Here is a 19,518-nt window from a genome sequence, read left to right as displayed (position 1 = left end):
ATTCTAATTCATATTTTTTGTGCATAATGACAAATTCTCCACATCACAAATGTACCAAAGCATGTTTGTTATTTTGTGTGTCATTTTTGACCTGTTTTCTCCCATTTCACTCAGCGTACTCAGAAAGTGTGGATGTCACTGACAAAGGCAGCGTTGATTGTCCATCCCAGTCATGATTGAATTGCAGAGTAGACTTGATGGGCCGAATGGCCTAATTCTACTCCTATTACTTATGAACTTATCCCTATTTTCCCTGAACTGATTGGAAGTTTGGGCTGGAATCAGATCAGGTAAAATATATCCGTTTTCCTTCCTAAAGTGAACCTCAAAAGGTTTTTGTCATAATCCAGTGGTTTAGTGTTCATTGTTATCCATACTAGCTTTTTATTTAATTAGTTTGCAGATGACACAAAAGTGTGTGGTATTGTAGATACTGAAGACGGTTGTCTAAAATTGCAGCAGGATCTTGATCGGCTGGGCAGGTGGGCTGAGGAATGGTTGATAGAATTTAATATGGCAGGTGGGCTGAGGAATGGTTGATAGAATTTAATACAGAGAAATCTGCAGTGTTGCATTTGGGGAAGACTAACATGGCCAGGACCTACACAGAGAATGGAAAAGCTCTGGGGAATGTTGTAGTGCAGAGGGATCCAGGAGTGCAGGTACATAATTCCTTGAAGGTGATGTCACATGTAGATAGGGTGGTCAAAAAGGCTTTTAGCACTTTGGCCTTCATCTGTCATAGTATTGAGTAGGGAAGTTGGAAGGTCATGTTACAGCTGTATACGACATTGACGCAGGCCTGTTTCCATGCTGTATGACTATGCTTCTATGACTACTTAAATTTACATTCCCCAGCTGCCGTGGAAGGATTTGAACACCTCCGCTCAGTCCGCCTTAACCTACCCAATCTCCCAGTTGCTCAGCACTTTAACTCCCCCTCCCATTCCAATCTGACCTTTCTGTCGTGGGCCTCCTCCATTGTCAGAGTGAGGTCCAGTGCAAATTGGAGGAACAGCACTTCATATTTTGCTTGGGTAGCTTGCACCACAACGGTATGAGCATGGACTTCTCTAACTTCAATTAGCCCTTGCTTTCCCTGTCTCTCCCCATCCTCTCCCCCTTTCCCATTCTCCCACCATTCTATCTGTCCCACCCGCTCCCCTGACATCAGTGTGAAGAAGGGTCTCGACCCGAAACGCCACCCATTCCTTTCCAGAGATGCTGCCTGTCCCACTGAGTTACTGCAGCATTTTGCGTCTACCTTCGATTTAAACCCACATTTCAAATTACTTCCCACATATCCTACCTATTTTTAATCCTTAATGGTAGAGATGAGAAGAAGAATTTGAAGCCAAATGATAATGAATCTTTGGGATGCGCTACCACAGTGCAGTGGAGGTTCACATAGGTTAACTTTTACCAATTATAGCAATTGAGATATGGGTTTAATGCAGGAAAGCGGGACTAAGGAAAGATCAGTGAAGGAGTTCTTGAATGTTGGACTAGTTTTTATTTTCTTATGAAAACTTTTGTAAATTTAGCCATTTACAATTTTTGTTAAAATTGACTTTGTGTACTTTCTATCCCTTCCAGTTATGTGCTGCTTATCATTACCTAAACTACACATTTACTTTGCACCCTTTTCTTTTTTCAGATTCAAATGAGTCTGTTGTCATAGACACCAGTGTGCAATGAAATTCCTTGTTTGCATAAAAGTATATCAGTATACATGGTAATGATGGAAACAACAAATACAAAACTGCAGAATGATGCACAGATTGTAGTGCAATCAGATGCAGTACAAATATAATACTTAAGTACAATAACGGAATAACTGAATGAGATGGAGTTAAGAGTAAGAATACGTTGCCACACTTGTGTGGAGGTGGTGATTGGTTCCTTTCCTTCATTTGAACTTCCCTATCTCGCTTTAAAACCCCAGTCTATAGTTATAGTTACAAAATCCATTAGGAAATGACCCTTGCTGCTTTAGGTGGAGCCCATCTGAAAGAATAGATTTCTCTTTTCCCCAATCTGCTGCCGCTGTCCCATGAATTGAAACCCATCCTCTTACCATGCTCTTTAAACCAAGCATTTAACCATACCATATAACCATATAACAATTACAGCACGGAAACAGGCCATCTCGGCCCTACAAGTCCGTGCCGAACAAATTTTTTTCCCCTTAGTCCCACCTGCCTGCACTCATACCATAACCCTCCATTCCCTTCTCATCCATATGCCTATCCAATTTATTTTTAAATGATACCAATGAACCTGCCTCCACCACTTCCACTGGGAGCTCATTCCACACTGCTACCACTCTCTGCGTAAAGAAGTTCCCCCTCATATTACCCCTAAACTTCTGTCCCTTAATTCTGAAGTCATGTCCTCTTGTTTGAATCTTCCCTATTCTCAAAGGAAAAAGCTTGTCCACATCAACTCTGTCCATCCCTCTCATCATTTTAAAGACCTCTATCAAGTCCCCCCTTAACCTTCTGCGCTCCAGAGAATAAAGACCTAACTTATTCAACCTATCTCTGTAACTTAGTTGTTGAAACCCATGCAACATTCTAGTAAATCTCCTCTGCACTCTCTCTATTTTGTTGACAAAATTTAACTCACACCTGCTTTTATCTCTGTCCTTTGTTCCACCCATCTGCCAATCAACCCCCCCCCCCCCCCCCCCCCCCCCACCCCACCCCACCCGCATCACCTGTGTCCACCTATTACCTCCCACGTTCTGTCGTGCCTCTCCTCTCCCTCAGCTTTCTTCCACTCGCCCCTCCCCACAATTAGGCTGAAGAAAGATCCTGACCCGAAAAGTCACCTATCCATAGATAGACACAAGAAGCTAGAGTAACTCAGCAGGCCAGACAGCATCTCTGGAGAGAAGGAATAGGTGACGTCTCGGGTCAAGACCCTATCCATGTTCTCCAGAGATGCTACCTGACCCGCCGAGTTACTCCAGCACATTGTGTCCTTTTGTGTAAACTTGCAGTTTCTTGTTTCTACATTTAAATTTCTCATTCATTCTACCCCATTACAGTTTGTCAAGGACGGACTGTCCCAAACTTGAATGGTTTCATGGAGAGGATTGTCAAACAATAACAATAAAATCAGACCTAGCCCCAGATCCAACCTGACCACGGTGAATGCCAACTCAACTCGAAACGAAGAATTAAAAAATATATACCTGATCCAATTCAAAAGTGAAACTATATAATTTAATCCGTGTGATACATTTTTTCTAACATTTTTGATAAACTACCATATTTTAATGTCCTACATAGAAATTATTTCTCCAAATGATGCCATAATGCAATAATCTTACTTTGGTCCATTGAAATTGCTTATAGCTACTTTATTCAGCAACATGTTGGATTGAGCGTGTGAAGGGAATAGCACATCAGTCAAGGTGTTACAATGTGATGGCAGCTCTCTCTGGCTTAAAGTGGTGACTTCCAATGTAATTTTACACCAGATAGGAAACCAACATTTTGGGTTTACACAAATAATCAACATAACAAATAATGGAATTTAGTCAAATTACAATAACAACCAAAAATCGTCCTCAAACCAAAAAAGAAATGTTAAGAAATGTAGGTCATGCTTTGATTTATGAAGCTTTATTGCGTGAAGTATGTGTAGCAAAGACTGTCCGGGAACATTCATTACTGTCACATTATTGTTATTGCTGTTGTCATTTTAATTATTTAACACTTGCATTTGTTCCCAGTATTTTTTCTCAGGCATTAGAAGTGTGAAAGTGAACTGGTGGTAATGTATGAAAGAAAGACACAAAATGCTGGAGTAACTCAGCGGGACAGGCAGCATCTCTGGAGAGAAGGAATGGGTGACGTTTTGTCTCGAGACCCTTCTTCAGACTGAGGGTCGGGGAGATAGGAAACTAATGATATAAAGGGTATAAAGAGCATGTGAGGTGAGAAAAGGACAGATCAAAGCAGACAATGATCAAGGAAATGTACAACGGCTCATTGTTGGCTGAGGGGAAGGTGACAACGAGGTATACAAACAGTAAAATTAATTAGGAGGACAGTGAATCTAGTAGGAGTACCTGGGTGGGAAGTTTTCCCTTGCAGGAGACTGGTCTGCAAATTCTCATCAATTGGGATCAAATGCTCACTGGGAAAAGTGTGATTGTACAGAGGGGTGTTGAAGTTCCACCTTGTTTCTCCTTGAGCACTCTGTACTAATACAGCAGGATTGATGCCACAATACCACTTCATGGTAGAACTCCAAAATATGAATTAATTGAAATATGATTAAGCTGATTAACTTTCCCCCTTGCACTGCTATTGTGTAGCCAGCATTCATAAAAGTGTGGAGAAATGGTTTCACCACAAGCAGAAGCACATGTCTCCCTTTCTATATTTCCCTTGGAGATTCCAACATTGTGAATGAGCCCAGGTTTATGAGCCTTATTTCTTTGTGCATCACGCTAATACACTCAAGGCAGTGCATTTTGGATCTGATTCAGGTTTAGGGTTATTCGTTAAATCACAAAAAGGTTCAGCAATGATAATAATAACACATTTTATTTATGGGCGCCTTTCAAGAGTCTCAAGGACACCTTACAAAAGAAGCAACCTGACGAAAGTGGTCATTTATTTTTTGACAATGAATAAAAAAACAAACATCAATATTTTAAACTATTAAGCCTTAACCATTAGATTTCCATTAGGAGCTGAATATTCTATTAATTGAGGAGAACAATTGGAGTATTTGGGTTTATTTAACTGTCATTAGATGGGTGCTTAAATGCTGTTTCAGCATCTTGTTGATGTTATACACATCAAGCCTCCAATTTGCACAGATTAAGTACATTTGGGTGTTTATTATTAAATCCAATGTTAGCATCATTCCTTCTAATGATCGGATGAGCTGTCTGTATGTTGTAAAATAACAGCTGGCCTGATGACAAGGGGCTTAGTAGCTGTTTAATTTTCTGTTGATTAAAATGGTTAATTGATTGTATGCGAATTTCCATTGGTGCCACACATATCGTGGAGCATCGCATTAATCCTCCCATTTTCAGGAGAAATGGTGCCTGCTGTGCCCCAGCAAGGAGTCACATTTATGATTTATCTAGCGCTTTTCCTTCAAATTGGGTTGAAATTAGCCATTTGTTTCCCATTAGAAACAACAGCAACTCCTCGAATTATTGAAATCGACCAGTTGAAAGTTAAGAATCATGTCCTCAAATTCAACACCTTCAATAAAGTGGAACTAATTCTTCCTCCCTTCTCTATCATTGGCAATATCTGCCTCTTGCTAATACTGAACCTTCCTGCCTCTCTATTGCCTGGTTTGGCCAGCTGGCACAAGGTCAGATTTCTCTCTCTGACTGGTGGTATGCATCAATCAAGAGCAACCATTTCTTCAACAGTCCAATACCTCTCCATTGTTCAACAACATCAGCCCCTTCCTTGTCTTAAAAGGCTTTTTTTAGAACCTTGTTTCCCAAATCCCAGTGGGAATGATGTCAATAGATAATAGACAATAGGTGCAGGAGTAGGCCATTCGGCCCATCGAGCCAGCACCGCCATTCAAAGTGATCATGGCTGATCTAAATTGTAAGGTGTTTTATTTAGACGGCGGTGGTGGAGGGGAAAGTTGGCTGCTGTGAATGGCTCATGAACTCACCTCCTGCTCCCTCAGAAAGTGCCCTAAAGTTCTCAGCTCGTCAAATGGTCAGCTTGTGAAACGGGGCATGGTGGCCTTGGCGCATGGTAATAATGGAGGAAAGCGTGGTTGTGGTCGGGGGTGGTGGTGGTGGTGTCGGCGGAGGCAGACATGGAAGGCCCTACACCAGCCGGGTGAATGATGGATCGTGCACGGAGTGGTAGTGGATGGAGCAGACGGCACCACACTGGGTCAGACGGACCCCTACATCATCGATCCAATGTACCAGGACATCAGGTCTTAAAGTGAGAAGATAAAAAACCGACACTCTCCTGAAGCCAAGATCCGATTTTTCAGAGACTTGGAAGTTGTAAGATGGTGCCAGAACGTGGCAAGTGCTGTTCCAGAAAATGATCTATTGTACTAATGTACAGTATGATTTGACTGTTCAGCATGCAGAACAAGCTTTTCACAGTATCTTGGTACACACGACATAATAAACTAAACTAATAAAAATACATTTCTAGACCCAGTCTGTGGTGAATTGTTCTCTCTTCCTGCAGTAGGAAATGTTGTCATCTTCATCTATCCTGGGACCGTTTCTGTGGATTAGAAGTTATCAAATAGAACTACACTATTTAAGAAAGATGGAAGAGAGAAAACGGGGACCTTTTTACCTGGTAGCCTCTGGTGCTGTCTGTACAGGATTTATATGACCGCGTGGGTTTTCTTAGGGTGCTCCGGTTTCCCCCCACACTCCAAAGACATGCAGGTTTGTAGGTTAGTTGGCTTCTGTAAATTGTCCTTAGTGTGTAGGATAGAATTAGTGTGTGAGCGATTGCTGGTCGGTTGGCTGAAGGGCCTTTTTCCACTCTATCTCTAAACTAAACTAAAATAAAACCTTCTTGCAAGTTATTTGGTTAAACATAGAAACATAGAAACATAGAAATTAGGTGCAGGAGTAGGCCATTCGGCCCTTCGAGCCTGCACCGCCATTTAATATGATCATGGCTGATCATCCAACTCAGTATCCCGTACCTGCCTTCTCTCCATACCCTCTGATCCCCTTGGCCACAAGGGCCACATACCTGCTTGAATGTCATTTTATACTCTCTCCCCAATGGCACTTCATTTTGGTGGTGCGTCTGAGATTGAGAATGTGATTTTGCCGTGATTGTTTCTTTATAGTCTATTATGCATCAAAGTGAGCTCGTGTATGCACCAAAAGCTTGGTCTAAGTCGTATATGTCAGTGCATGGATCTGAAATTGTACGGGCAAAACTAATATTGTATAATCTAACGTAGAAAGCCCATTTTAGCTTTAAACTGTTGTTAGTGCGTAGCATCTATATAATTGTAATCAGGAAGCAGTTTAAATCACATTTTGGCGTTTTGTCTCATTTTCTGGCTCTGTCATAGATTCCTTATTCAAGAAACTGAATGTGATGCATGGTGGTTTTCCAGACACAAAATAGAGGCTGACAAATGTGATTTTGTGATTCCCAGCATTGATTTTATGGAGATAAAATAATTGGTCACGGAGTTTAAAAAGCATGCAAAAGCCTAGTGACACCTGTGATCTTTGATACTGCCAGCTTTGGCTAACTAGTTGCCATACTAATATTAAATGGCCTTTAAATGAATTATAATATGGATAGAGTTAACCCTTCAGGTCTCTGGGAAATAAAATTAGAGCTGCATGCAATTATACTTCTGAATGGTCCTGGTTCAAAATCATTTTATTTTTATACGAGGTTACGAAAAAAAATGACATGCAGCTTAAATTGCAAATGCAAACTGGCTTGATACAAACGGGCTATTTGTAAATGCATCTCTTGGGAATGAGCTATTCCTTCCTCTGTATCTGCCAGAAGATGGATACAAAATTGTAATCAATTTTCTCCTCTTGCCTGAGAGGGGGTGGGGTGGGTGGGGTGGAATGTCATAATTTTTAGTGTCTGTACATTGCAGGATGTGAAATCTGTATACTTCTTGTTATGTTTATATTTTCTATCGGATGCATTAGAAAGCATTGAATGACATTGATTAGTCCTGTCCAGGCGGTTTATTCCATAGACCATAGGCATCATTGGCAATGGCAGCATTTATTGCCCATCTCTAATTACCCCAGAGGAGAAGGTGTGAACTATCTTCTTTGAACCACTGCAGTCATTGAAGATAGAGGATTCCAGCATTTAAACCCAGCAATGATGAAATGAGGATGGTGCATGATTTAGACAGGAATCTGCAGCCAGGTCTTGAGGGCCTGAGCTATAGGGAGAGGTTGGACAGGCTTGGACTTTAATCCTTGGAGTGTAGAGTGGATGAGGGGTGATCACGTAAAGGTGTATAAGATCATGAAAGGAATAGATAGAGTAGATGCACAGAGACTTTTACACAGAATAGGGGAATTGAGAAGCAGAGGACACAGGTTTAAGGTGAGAGGGGAAAGATTTAATAGGAATCTGAGGTGCAACTTATTCACACAGTAGGTGGTGGGTATATGGAACGAGCTGCCAGAGGAGATAGTTGAGGCAGGTACTATAACAACATTTAAAAGACATTTGGACAGGTAAATAGATAGGAAATGTTTAGAGGTATATGGGCCTAATGTGGGCAAGTGGGACTAGTGTAGATGGGGCAACTTGGTTCTGCCTGCTTCCATGCTGTATGATTCTATGACACTTATCTGCATGTGATGGTACTCCTATTCGCCTCCTGTCCTTGTCCTTGGTGATAGTGATCACAAGTTCAGGAGATGTTCTAGGAGGACTCAGACATATAGCAAGCAGAGCATTTTGTAGATGGTGCAACCGTGGTAGTGTTGGTGGAGGGAATGAATGTTAAGTTCATAAGTGATAGGAGCAGAATTAGTCCATTTGGCCCATCAAATCTACTCCGCCATTCAATCATGGCTGATCTAACTCTCCCCCTCAACTCCATTCTCCTGCCTTCTACCCATAACCCCTGACACTCGTACTAATCAAGAATCTATCTATCTCTGCCTTTACAAATATCCATTAACTTGGCCTCCGCAGCCTTCTGTGGCAATGAATTCCACAGATTCACCAGCCTCTAATTCCTCTTCATCTCCTTTCTAAAGGAACGTTCTTTAATTCTGAGGCTACGACCTCTGGTCCTAGACTTTCTGACGAGTGGAAACATCCTCTCTGCATCTACTCTATCCAGGCCTTTCACTTTCATACAGCAGGCTTTAAGAGTGGCAGATGTGGTGTTAGTCATGTGGTCTATTGCTTTTCCCAATAAGAATGATGTACTACTGATTTAAAATCTTAAAAAAAAAGCCATTTTAAAGGAAACTTAATATGTGAGAATAGTAGAAATATTGAAAAGTTGAAATGAGTCAATGGAATGGGAGAAGTTGAGTACATCCATCAGTTCTGAGTAGATCAGTAACATGACTAGATTCTGGGCTGCGCCTTTTATATAATTCCTTTGAAGAGAAATACTTTTAACATGTAGAATCTGTTTTTGCTTGGGCAGTGGAGAATTAATTTCCAGCACAAAGCTGTAGATTCTCAGCCATACAGTGTTATGAAAAAGTCAATCATCTTTATGCCCACAATTTAAGACTGGTTCTGAAATGAAAAACGGTATGTCGGGACAAGTTCAGCTCCTTGTACACAAAGCATCGAGTTTTGATGCTGTTGTACATCTGCTATTAAAGCGCCCAACCTCACTGAATCAATTCCAGACTCCACGCCTGAAATCCAAAACCATCTAACAACCTCACTCTGTCTTTCCTCTGTGACCTTTTCCCATCCCTGAGTTTTCCCTTTTCAACTTTGATCTCCCACGTTCCCCTTTCTTCCCAACTATTGTCGGTGAATCGAGCTGGAGAAGTGTCTCGACCCGAAACGTCACCTATTCTTTTTCTGACCTGCCGAATTCCTCCATCTTTTTGTGTCTATCTTCAGTTTAAACCAGGATTTGCAGTTCCTTCCTACACATTCAGTTGCCATGTCTCTGGATACCTTTCCCTTTAAGACTCTCTGTAAAATCCTTCTTTCCATCTGTCTCCTCCTTTGTGTTCTCTCAAATCCTATGAAGCTCATTTGGATGTTTCTCACGTGGATAATGCTATTAAGTGTAAGTTGTTTTTCTTTAAAAAAAATTCAATACACCCATAAAATCAATCCTGCGCTACAAAAAGATTGCCTAAGGCATGGTAAGGGAAAAAACGAGCATCAAGTCCACATTACTCTTCTTATGCACTTGGTTGTTTTAACCCGCTGAACCCTCTCGTACATCCCTAATTTGTTTAAATTTCAAACAAAAATCAGGGAGAGATTTCTTGAATAAGTTGCATTTTTAATTATAGTGCAACATTTAGCAAATGCCTCTAGAGTCTCTGCGGGTACCAGATTTAGAGTCAAAGACTCATAGAGTGATGCAGTGTGGAAACGGGCCTTTATCCTCAACTCACCGACACTGACCAACAATGTCCCAGCTACCCTAGTCCCACTTGCCTGCGCTTGGTCCATAACCCTCCAAACCTGTCCTATCCATGTACCTGTCTAACTGTTTCTTAAATGATGAGATAGTCCCAGCCTCAGCTACCTCATCTGGCAGCTTGTTCCATACACCCGCCAAAAAGGTGAAAAAGTGACCTCTCAGATTCCTATTAAATCTTTTCCCCTCACCTTGAACCTAGGTCCTCTGGTCCTCGATTCCCCTACTCTGGGTAAAAGACCCTGTGCATCTACCCGATCTATTCCTCTCATGATTTTGCATACTTCTACAGGATCTCCCCTCATCCTCTTGTGCTCCATGGAATAGAGACCCAGCCTACTCAACCTCTCCCTATAGCTCACACCCTCTAGTCCTGGCAACATCCTCGTAAATCTTTTCTGAACCCTTTCAAGCTTGACAATATCTTTCCTATAACATGGTGCCCAGAACTGAACACAATATTCTAAACGCGATCTCAGAATGAAATGAAATGTTGTCCCTGAATTACAAATGAAAGTCTGAAATGCAGAAGGTCTGGGCTCAGAGAGTGAGCCTCAGTTTTGTAAGACTTTCATCAAAAATAATTTTCTGTAATATGATAATTACTTCATCAGCTTAGTAATTACAGGTCATTTTCATTTGTTTCCTATCAGTTGGTTCTGATGGCTTAATTCCTTCTAGGGAAATTGGTGGCCAGCCACCACTGATTATTTTGTTAAGTGTTATTTGAATAGACAGGACAGAGGGTTATTAATCAGCCCATTTCCAATTAGCATCATGTTTAACGTAGTGATGGACACCCCAAGGTGATGTATTCATAATGCTTTTTGGATTGCTATTAGTCAATTTAACTCCTCTCAACTGAGTCATAATTAAGTACCTTTTTTCTTAGTATGCTCCCTAGTCCTAATTTCTTTGGCTTTTCAAAGCTGCCTCCAGATGGCTTCATTTTGAAGTAAGACAAAAAAATAGCTGCTGGAAAACCCAGGTAAATAGCATTTTTAATTTGCAAATGTTAGCTTAGAGTAAGCAGAATATGTCGAAAACCATGGATAGCTGACAATATCAGATAATAAATCTTTGATTTAACAGGCATAATTTCAATATATGCATAACAAACTCAGAAATTGCTGCAAAATGCATAAGCATTTGAGCGGGAAAAAAAACTTGCTTGGAATTTGAATGAAAGTTTCAGTTATTAATTGGTAAATTCATTGATGGATTGCCAGTCACGTTTGTGTTTTCAAACTTGTATAAATTGCCTGGTTTTAAAGTTTATAGTTGGCAAATATGGTATTGGAAACATTAGAAAATATGTCTTCTCCTCCCCCCCCCCCCCCCCCTCCCTACCCCCCCCCCCCCCTCCCCCCCCCGTTCTTTCAACCCCCTCCCATTCTCTCAGCCCCCCCCCTACCCTTACACCCTCCCTCATAACCCCTCACTCCCTCAGAACAGCTCCCTCTCACTCCACCCACGCCCACAACCCCCCACTACCTCCGGTCCCTGTCTTTGCCCCCTCCCCCCTCTGTGCTTCACTGCCGCTCTCTCCCTCGGCCACCCTCACCCCTCCCCATACCATCTGTTTGTGGCTTTAGTATTCACTGCTCAATGTCCTCAACACCCAACACCTCTGCTTGACAGTGGGGTATTGCAACCTCTTCTAATACAATGTCATAGAGGCATGAGTCTTTTATAGCGTGGAAACAGGCCCTTTTGGCCCTACTTGTTCACACAGGCCAACATGTCCCAATTACATGACAATACATTGACATATATTCCTGGTACTCCATTGAAGGTGAAATAGCCAATACCCTTTTGTTGATGCAAGAAGATATTTCATGCTTTCTTTGTAATACTGTAGTATCAAGGTAAATAATTTGCACGAGAAAATAAATGTACTGGACCTAACTCAAAAATGGAATCATAAAACTCATACACAAAATTAGGTCATATGTGTTATTAAAATCAAATACCAAACTGTTAGTTCAAGGCTGCAACTTAATCTCTGGATTCAAATGATAATCAATTTGGGTTGCACTTGACTTAATCCTATTTTTCTTTCTAACAAAAACAATTTAACATTGGTCATAGTTATCTTCAAGCAAAATATAGCTGCAAAATTTAAAAAAAAGAGGAAATGCTGCTAGTTAACAATGTTATTATGTAATGTTAACGCTGACTTTGGGTGTATATGGTCAGTACATTTCAAACTACCGACTGAGCTGTTTTATTAATTTATATCATTGAATCCCTATTCCCTTTCTCTTCTCGAGTTTAATCAGTATAATTCTGTGGAATGCTAATATCTTCATAGGTCGTCATCCATCAGCCTCAGTATAATGCCTCTATTGACCAAGGGTAGCAAAGTCAAGCTGCATATCTCAAGTAGAAGAAAATCGTAATATTGCAGATGCTGAAAATCTGAAGTAAAACAGAGAGGGATCTTCGACTTAAAACAATAACCGTTTCTCTTTTGTGTAGGGAAGAGAACCGTGGAATCATGAACATTTCAGAGAGGGTGGAATGTCAGTGCGTGGTGAATCTGGAATTCTTTGCCGCAGAAGGCTGTGGAAGCCAAGTTGATAGATACTTTTATGGCAGAGATGGATTGATTCTCGTTTAGTGCGGGTGTCAGGGGTTATGGGGAGAAGGCAGGAGAATGGGGTTGGGAGGGAGAGATAGATCGGCCACGATTGAATGGCAGTTTAGACGATGGGCTGAATGGCCTAATTCTGGTCCTATCACATGACCTTATGACCATGGTTGTGACCTAATCTGCTGAGTGTTAACAGCATTTTCTGTTTTTATTCCACATATACAGTAAAAGTTGCAGAATAATAACAACAGATCAAGGTGCAATTACAGTAGTCTTATCCTCATCTTAAAATATGTTGTCAATGTAGTTATTTCTGTTTTCGATGAACTGAAACATTAAATCTATTTCTCTCTCCGCAAATATGCGCGAGTGTTTCTTGCATTTTCAGTTTAGTTTGTAGATATTTTTCTGGATTCAATATTGAATTCCAACAGTTCAGATAATGATTTTTCTGTCTTTGTTCATAGGTTCTCCAGATCCATCTTTCGTTTCTTTGCATATTTCTTTGCAATTCTTTTTGCTTTGTACCATTATCCATTTTGTCATTTAATATCGCCTGTTTTCTACTGTGTCATTGATCTTCATTCTCCTTTCGCATCTATTCCATTTCTCTGTGAAGGTTATTGTTGAGTCTTTAAATTTAAATGAGTCTTAAGGTTATTGTTGAGCCATCCCGTAAAGTTTTCAAAACAACCTTTTATCCCCTTTGACATTAAAGTTATGATTCTAATATTTGACATTTCCACCCTGGGATAAAGATTCTGACTGTTGACCTTATCTAAGCCTTTCGTGCGTGAGGGGGGAGGGGAAAACAATGGGGACCCAGCGTGGTGGGACCTCCGTGAAGAACAATGGGGGCCTGGCTTGGGGGAACCGCTGTGAGGGATAAGTCTGTCTTTGTCTGCCAACAGTTACTTGTCTTTTTTCTTTTTGTTTTCACTTTTAATTTCAAGTTTTTGTGCATCTTGTGTGTTGTGACTGTATCCCTCCGGGGATGAATAAAGTTTTATCGTATCGTTTCATAATTTTATAAATTTCTATCAGGTCTCCCCTCAGCTTCTGATGCCCCATTGAAAACAATCCACATTTGTCTGATGTTTCCTTATAGTTAATATCCTCTAATCCAGGTAGCATCCTTTTATACCTCTTTTACATCATCTCCAAAGGCTCCATATATATCCTTCTTGTAATGGGATGACCAGAACTGTACACAGTACTTTAGAAGTGGCTTAACCAAACTTTTAGAAATCTACAACATGACTTGCAGAATCTTATGCTCAATGCCCCAACCAATGAAGGCAAGCGTGCCATACGCCTTCTTTACCACTCCACCTACTTGTGTTGCCACATTCAGCGAGCTATGGACATGGAGCCCAGGATTCCTCTGTAAACACTCACTAAACATGCTTTGTGTAAATCTGGCATGGTTCTGAATAGAAGTAAGACTTCTTCCTTCGAGGAGTCCCATTCTGTTTTGAATATAATTTGGCTTGACACTACATGACTCCACTGGGAGTAAGAGTAGTACACGGTGGCCACGTCTTGCAGCCTACTGAAAAGGTGGTGGTGGTCCCAAACCATAGCCATCCGAACGGCTTGTGTGTAACGTTAAAGATAACCAGTACGCGACACTGCTTCAGATGCTCCCATGCATCAGGTCCTTCTTCCTTTCCACGTGGTAGAGATCATAGATTTGGGAGGTGCTTACAGAAAAGCCTTGGTAATTTATTGCATCTAGATAGTGCACTCCAGGAACTGCAGATGCTGGAATCTTGAGCAAAACGCAGTGCTGGAGGAACTCAGTGGGTCAGACAGTATCTGTGACGAGAATGGGCAGGTGCAGTATTGGGTTGGGACTCTTCTTCGGACTCTGTCTTGGGTCCCGACCTAAAATGGCACCTGTCCATTCCTTTCCAAGGTGCTGGCTAACCCACTGACTTCCTCTAGCACTTTATGTTTTGAGTAAGTCTCTATGGTGGCTGAGAGAGTGCCAATCAAATATTTTGTCCCAGATGGTGTTGATCTTGAACGTTGTCGGATCTTCACTCATCTCGGCAAGTGGAGAGATTAGAGTTTGATTTATTTTATATAATCGCATACAAAACAAAACCATAATGCGTTGAAACTGCAACTGCACTGTTGAAGAGAAGCGTAGCGAGCAAGAGTCATGTCACTTGCCGTTGGATCTTTTCCCAACATCTATTGAGTCATCCTTTACGGAGCTTGATGTTTGACAGCACCACTCACAGTAAACATGCGCTCCCTTCAGTTCTGCATAACAAACCTTGACTGTCTGAGGTTCAGGGGTTCCAATCAGGTGTTGTAATATCATTGGAAGGTCAGTAGAAACTGAATTCATTCATTTATCTGTAGTTTCTGTCAAAGTTGCAGCTCCAATCAGGAGAGCTCCCCAGGAAAGTTCCCGCTACTGTCTGAATTATTGATGCTGGCAAAAGTCCAAGGTTTTTATCAAATGCAAGTTCCACTAACTCACAGTAACCAATGCAGTTGCCACACTGTACAATACCACATGAATCGATTAGAATAGCGCTGTTAGGGGTGGCGCTGTGGTAGAGTTGCTATCTTACAGCGCCAGCGACCCGGGTTCGATCCTGACTATGGATGCTGTCTGCACGGAGTTTGCACGTTCCCCATGTGACCGCGGGGGTTTTCTCCGGGTGCTTTGGTTTCCTCCCAGACTCCAAAGACGTACAAGTTTGTAAGTTAATTGGCTTCGGTAAAATTGTAAATCGTCCCTGGTATGTAGGATTGTGATAGCGTATGGGGTGATCGCTGGTTGGCGCTCTACCGCTGCGCCACTGTGCCATTCTGATGAAAGGACATCACCTTGAAAGTTAAAATGTGGAAACAAAGATCTGCGAATACTGGTTAACACACAAAAGGACAAGAGTATGAGCATGACATGATCATGAGAAGAAGGGTCTCAACCCGAAACGTCACCTATCCATGTTCTCCAGGGATGCTGCTTGACCTGCTGAGTTACTCTGGCGCTCTCTTTGGGTCAACTTGAAAGTTAGCTCACTCAGTTTCTTCTTCCCAGATTGTTTTCACCTTATGTTTTGCCCCCATGTACTTGCAACTCGTGTAACGTGTTTGCCTTGAAGATGTCAGCGTGCTGTGAGTATGAGTGTCTGAGAGAGCCACTGTAACCGCTCTGCACACTGAGGAAACTCCACGCCAATGCAATTGATGTTGTCAGCTATTGACAGGTACAACATTGTGCCCTGCATGTTTGCTGACAGGTGCCAGTGGAAAGAGTCTGCTTATTGACTAACACTTGACAGCTGATTGGAAAACAAGCTGACCTTTTCCTCTTCATGCTGGGGAGTGGGAAACTGCCTGTCAATAACCCCTCGTTTCAAACGCTCATACGGGGACCTGAATTAAAGCCAAAACTTGCAAAATATTAAGGCCACAATAAAATCACTACTTTTACTATGTCTAATTAGTTAAATTAACATTTTCCCTCACAGTTGACACACTTGATTAATTCTCTCGCGTATGAAAGTGAGATATGTCAGTGTTGTGAAATGAAGAAAGGCATACAAATCTGGAGTAACTCAGCAGGTCAGACAGCATCTCTGGAATAGGTGACCTATTGGGTCGAGACCCTTCTTCAGACTGAGAGTCAGAGGAAAGGGAAACTAGAGATATAGACGGTGGTATAGAGAGATGTGGAATGCAAGATATGGAAAGAAAAGTCACGATGATACAGGAAGCAGGCCATTGTTAGCTGTGGGCTATGTGATAACGAGTTATAGACTCGTTACAGAATGAAACATCATTTCAACCTTTGCATGGATTACTCCCATTTGTAGGCATTCCAATGGTTGGTAAAAACACTAATACTGTCTCGACTCTATTTTTTGTTGTTTTTGCTTTATCATTTGGCTTTTGTGTTATATGTTATTGAATAAGAAGTAAAATACAGGGACTAAGAGAGATATTGATATTAAAGTTGGAAAGGATACTCCATAGCATTAAGTGGCTGGTAAAATAGCAATTAGATGCCGCCCTAAAACGTCACCCACAAATTTTCTCCAAAGGTGTTGCCTTCTTTAATACCCCACCATAACTACTAAACAACTATGTTCCTTTCGTGGATAACAGACAGTTTAGTTTAGAGATACGCCGTAGAAACAGGCCTTTCGGCCCACGGACCAATGATCACCCGCACACTAGTTCTACCCTTCACATGAGGGACAATTTACTGAAGCCAATTAACCTCCAAACCTGCATGTCTTTGGAGTGTGGGAGGAAACCGGAGCACCCGTAGAAGACCCACGCAGGTCACAGGGAGAACGTACAAACTCCGTACAGTCAGGTCTCTGTTGCTGTAAGGCAGCAACTCTACTACTGCGCCACTGTGTCGCTGAAGTCTTAAAAGTGAAGTCTAAAGACTTTAAACCATTCCATATGTTCTCATGTTCTTACAAACTTTTTGTTTTCCAGCACGAGAAATGACCAGAGGAAAGTTCTTAAACATTTTGGAACGGCCCAAGAAGTAGCTGCATCGTTGCAACCACTGGCTTTTGCAAGAAGACTCAGCACTTATTCAGAGACGATCACCGTCTGCTGGAGATCTGTGGATGCCTTCAAGTGGCATCCATTCACGCTGCCTATATAATAGCGCAACAGAAGATCGTATTTTTGTGAAGAACACATCTTTTAGCCTATAAGGCAAATTGTTTTTAATTGCAAACAGAGATCGCAATTGTTGTAGAAGGGACAGAATTTGGTTTATCACGTGCATGTCCAATAGCGATGTTATTATATTGTGTCGTAACTAATCTAGATATATTTTCCGTGTACGGTCTGCTGTTCCCCTGTAGCAGCAGTGAAATGAATCCTGGTGTTGCAGTTGAGATAACGCAGAATGATAGCACTTTAGTTAAAGACATGTGGTTCTTAATAGCACATACCCATCTTTACAAAATAAATAGCATTATTTCCGGTGGGGGAAACACTTACAAAGAAAAAAAAACGTGCCTAGTTATGCAATTAAACGCCTATCCACAATTCTCACCTCTGAACATCATGCAGATTAATGAGAGTGGAGCATGTTTCAAAAGATGTAACAGTCTTGAGGTGACTTCAGTCAAGCATTATACATTTATTTTGTGTTTTGAGAAATGATCTCAAGTTTTACTGTTTTACTGCCTGGCAGTAGGTTTTGTCCATATGTTGTGAGAGGGTGTACAAATGCTTAGTTGGGATGACTCAATACTGAAACTCATACTCTTAAGGGTATAAAAACAGGAAGGTTTAGCATGAAGCGCCCAAAAAGTCACCATGTTTACATTAAGCTACGTTTCCCAACGCAACGTTATAAAAGATTGGGCTGTCACACAAAGAAAAACTTTGCAAAAGAGGATAAAACTCCTTTGACATTTTGTCCTATGTCAAATAACACGCACAGTTACATAAAGCAATGGAAATTGTCTCTGGTCCTTATTAATCCAGAGGAAGATAATATGAAAAGGTTTGGAAGAGTGCAGCAGTAGCGGCAAGCTAGGAAAGTCTGATTAAATAATTGATTTTTATTGGGGTATAACTTTCACCTTTTCACTGGATTTTATTCTTCAAGTAAACATAGTCACACTCAATTATTATCTGGGTAACTTTAGGACGAAAAACATCTATTTAATTTACTGTCCCTTCTTCCAGGAGGGTCTCTCAGTCTAATGATCAGTGATTGAGCTACAGATAAAAAATTCAAGTGGTTATAGGTATCTGTTGAATTTTAGGGGCAGGTTTGTATTAAGAAAATAAATATTTTAAACTGAACTTTGATCCAAACTTTTATATTTGAGGAAGATAAACAATAGTTATACTTTATGACAACTTTACACATCTAGGAAAGGTGACATCTGAAATGGATGTCCAATAGGGGGAGAGCAGGAATCCTTAATGTTCTCATCCAAATGAGTAATATTGTTCCACATGATTTTGTTCAGCCCAGACAGATTAACTCTTACCAATTGCGGGTTTCTGATAACGTGAATATGATCCTTTAAGAATTTAATTGTAGTCTTACTGAGTCTAATGTTTAGGAATGAAGGTTGGGATGACATCTTAGGACCAGACTGGAGTACATAACTTAACCTCTGACTTTGTGTGGAAACATCCCAAACAAATTCTGTCTTTCTTGTTTACTTAAAAAAAGGATTAGATCCTTTGTTTTGATCATATGAACCTATGAGTCCTCCCTTCACCGCTTTGATTGAAGGGTCTTTACCTGTCTACATGTAGCTGGACCCTGGATGTTCTATGCTTTAGACTTGGATTACTTTTTTGTTAGAAGTGTGAAACAGGGCTTATTTCCTTGAGCAGCGTTGTGCACAAATTAGTCTACTACCTATACGCCACATTATATTTTTGAATTAATAAATGTGAATTACTTTTTAAATAAATCATCGCTTGATCATTTGATTGCAGCCCTTAGAAATAAACTCTCAATTGAAAGTCTACCGCGCTTGTAGTTTTGAATAAGTGTCTTGACAATCTCCACACGAGATTGCGGATGCTGGAATCTTGAGCAAAAAATAAATAAAAGTGCCGGAGAAACTCAGCAGGCCAGGCAGCATCTATAGTAGGAATGAACTGGTGGCGTTTTAGGTTGGGAACCTTAGAATAGAATAGAATAGTTTCTTTATTGTCATTGTAACATGAACCATGTACAACAAAATTTAAAATGTCAGCCAGTCAGTGCAGCATTCAAACATTTCTAAAAGCTAACGATACATACACGGTAAAATATTAAAGATAAACAACTAAAT

General features: G+C 40.9%; 1 protein-coding gene across 1 annotated transcript in view; it reads left to right on the top strand.

Moving 5' to 3' along the window:
• lin52 (lin-52 DREAM MuvB core complex component) overlaps window positions 1–19,209 on the top strand; it is a 48,141-nt gene extending 28,932 nt beyond the window's left edge. Inside the window, exon 6 of the mRNA XM_055640149.1 lies at window positions 17,192–19,209. Coding sequence (XP_055496124.1) covers window positions 17,192–17,247 — 56 coding nt within the window. The 3' untranslated portion in view covers window positions 17,248–19,209. The remainder of the gene's footprint in view (window positions 1–17,191) is intronic.
• The last annotated feature ends 309 nt before the right edge of the window (window positions 19,210–19,518 follow it).

Source organism: Leucoraja erinacea, chromosome 9, assembly GCF_028641065.1.
Source record: "Leucoraja erinacea ecotype New England chromosome 9, Leri_hhj_1, whole genome shotgun sequence".
In the NCBI taxonomy this organism is placed as follows: Eukaryota; Metazoa; Chordata; class Chondrichthyes; order Rajiformes; family Rajidae; genus Leucoraja; species Leucoraja erinaceus.
Note: the sequence above shows the minus strand (reverse complement) of the source record. Positions and strands in the feature narration are given on the sequence as shown.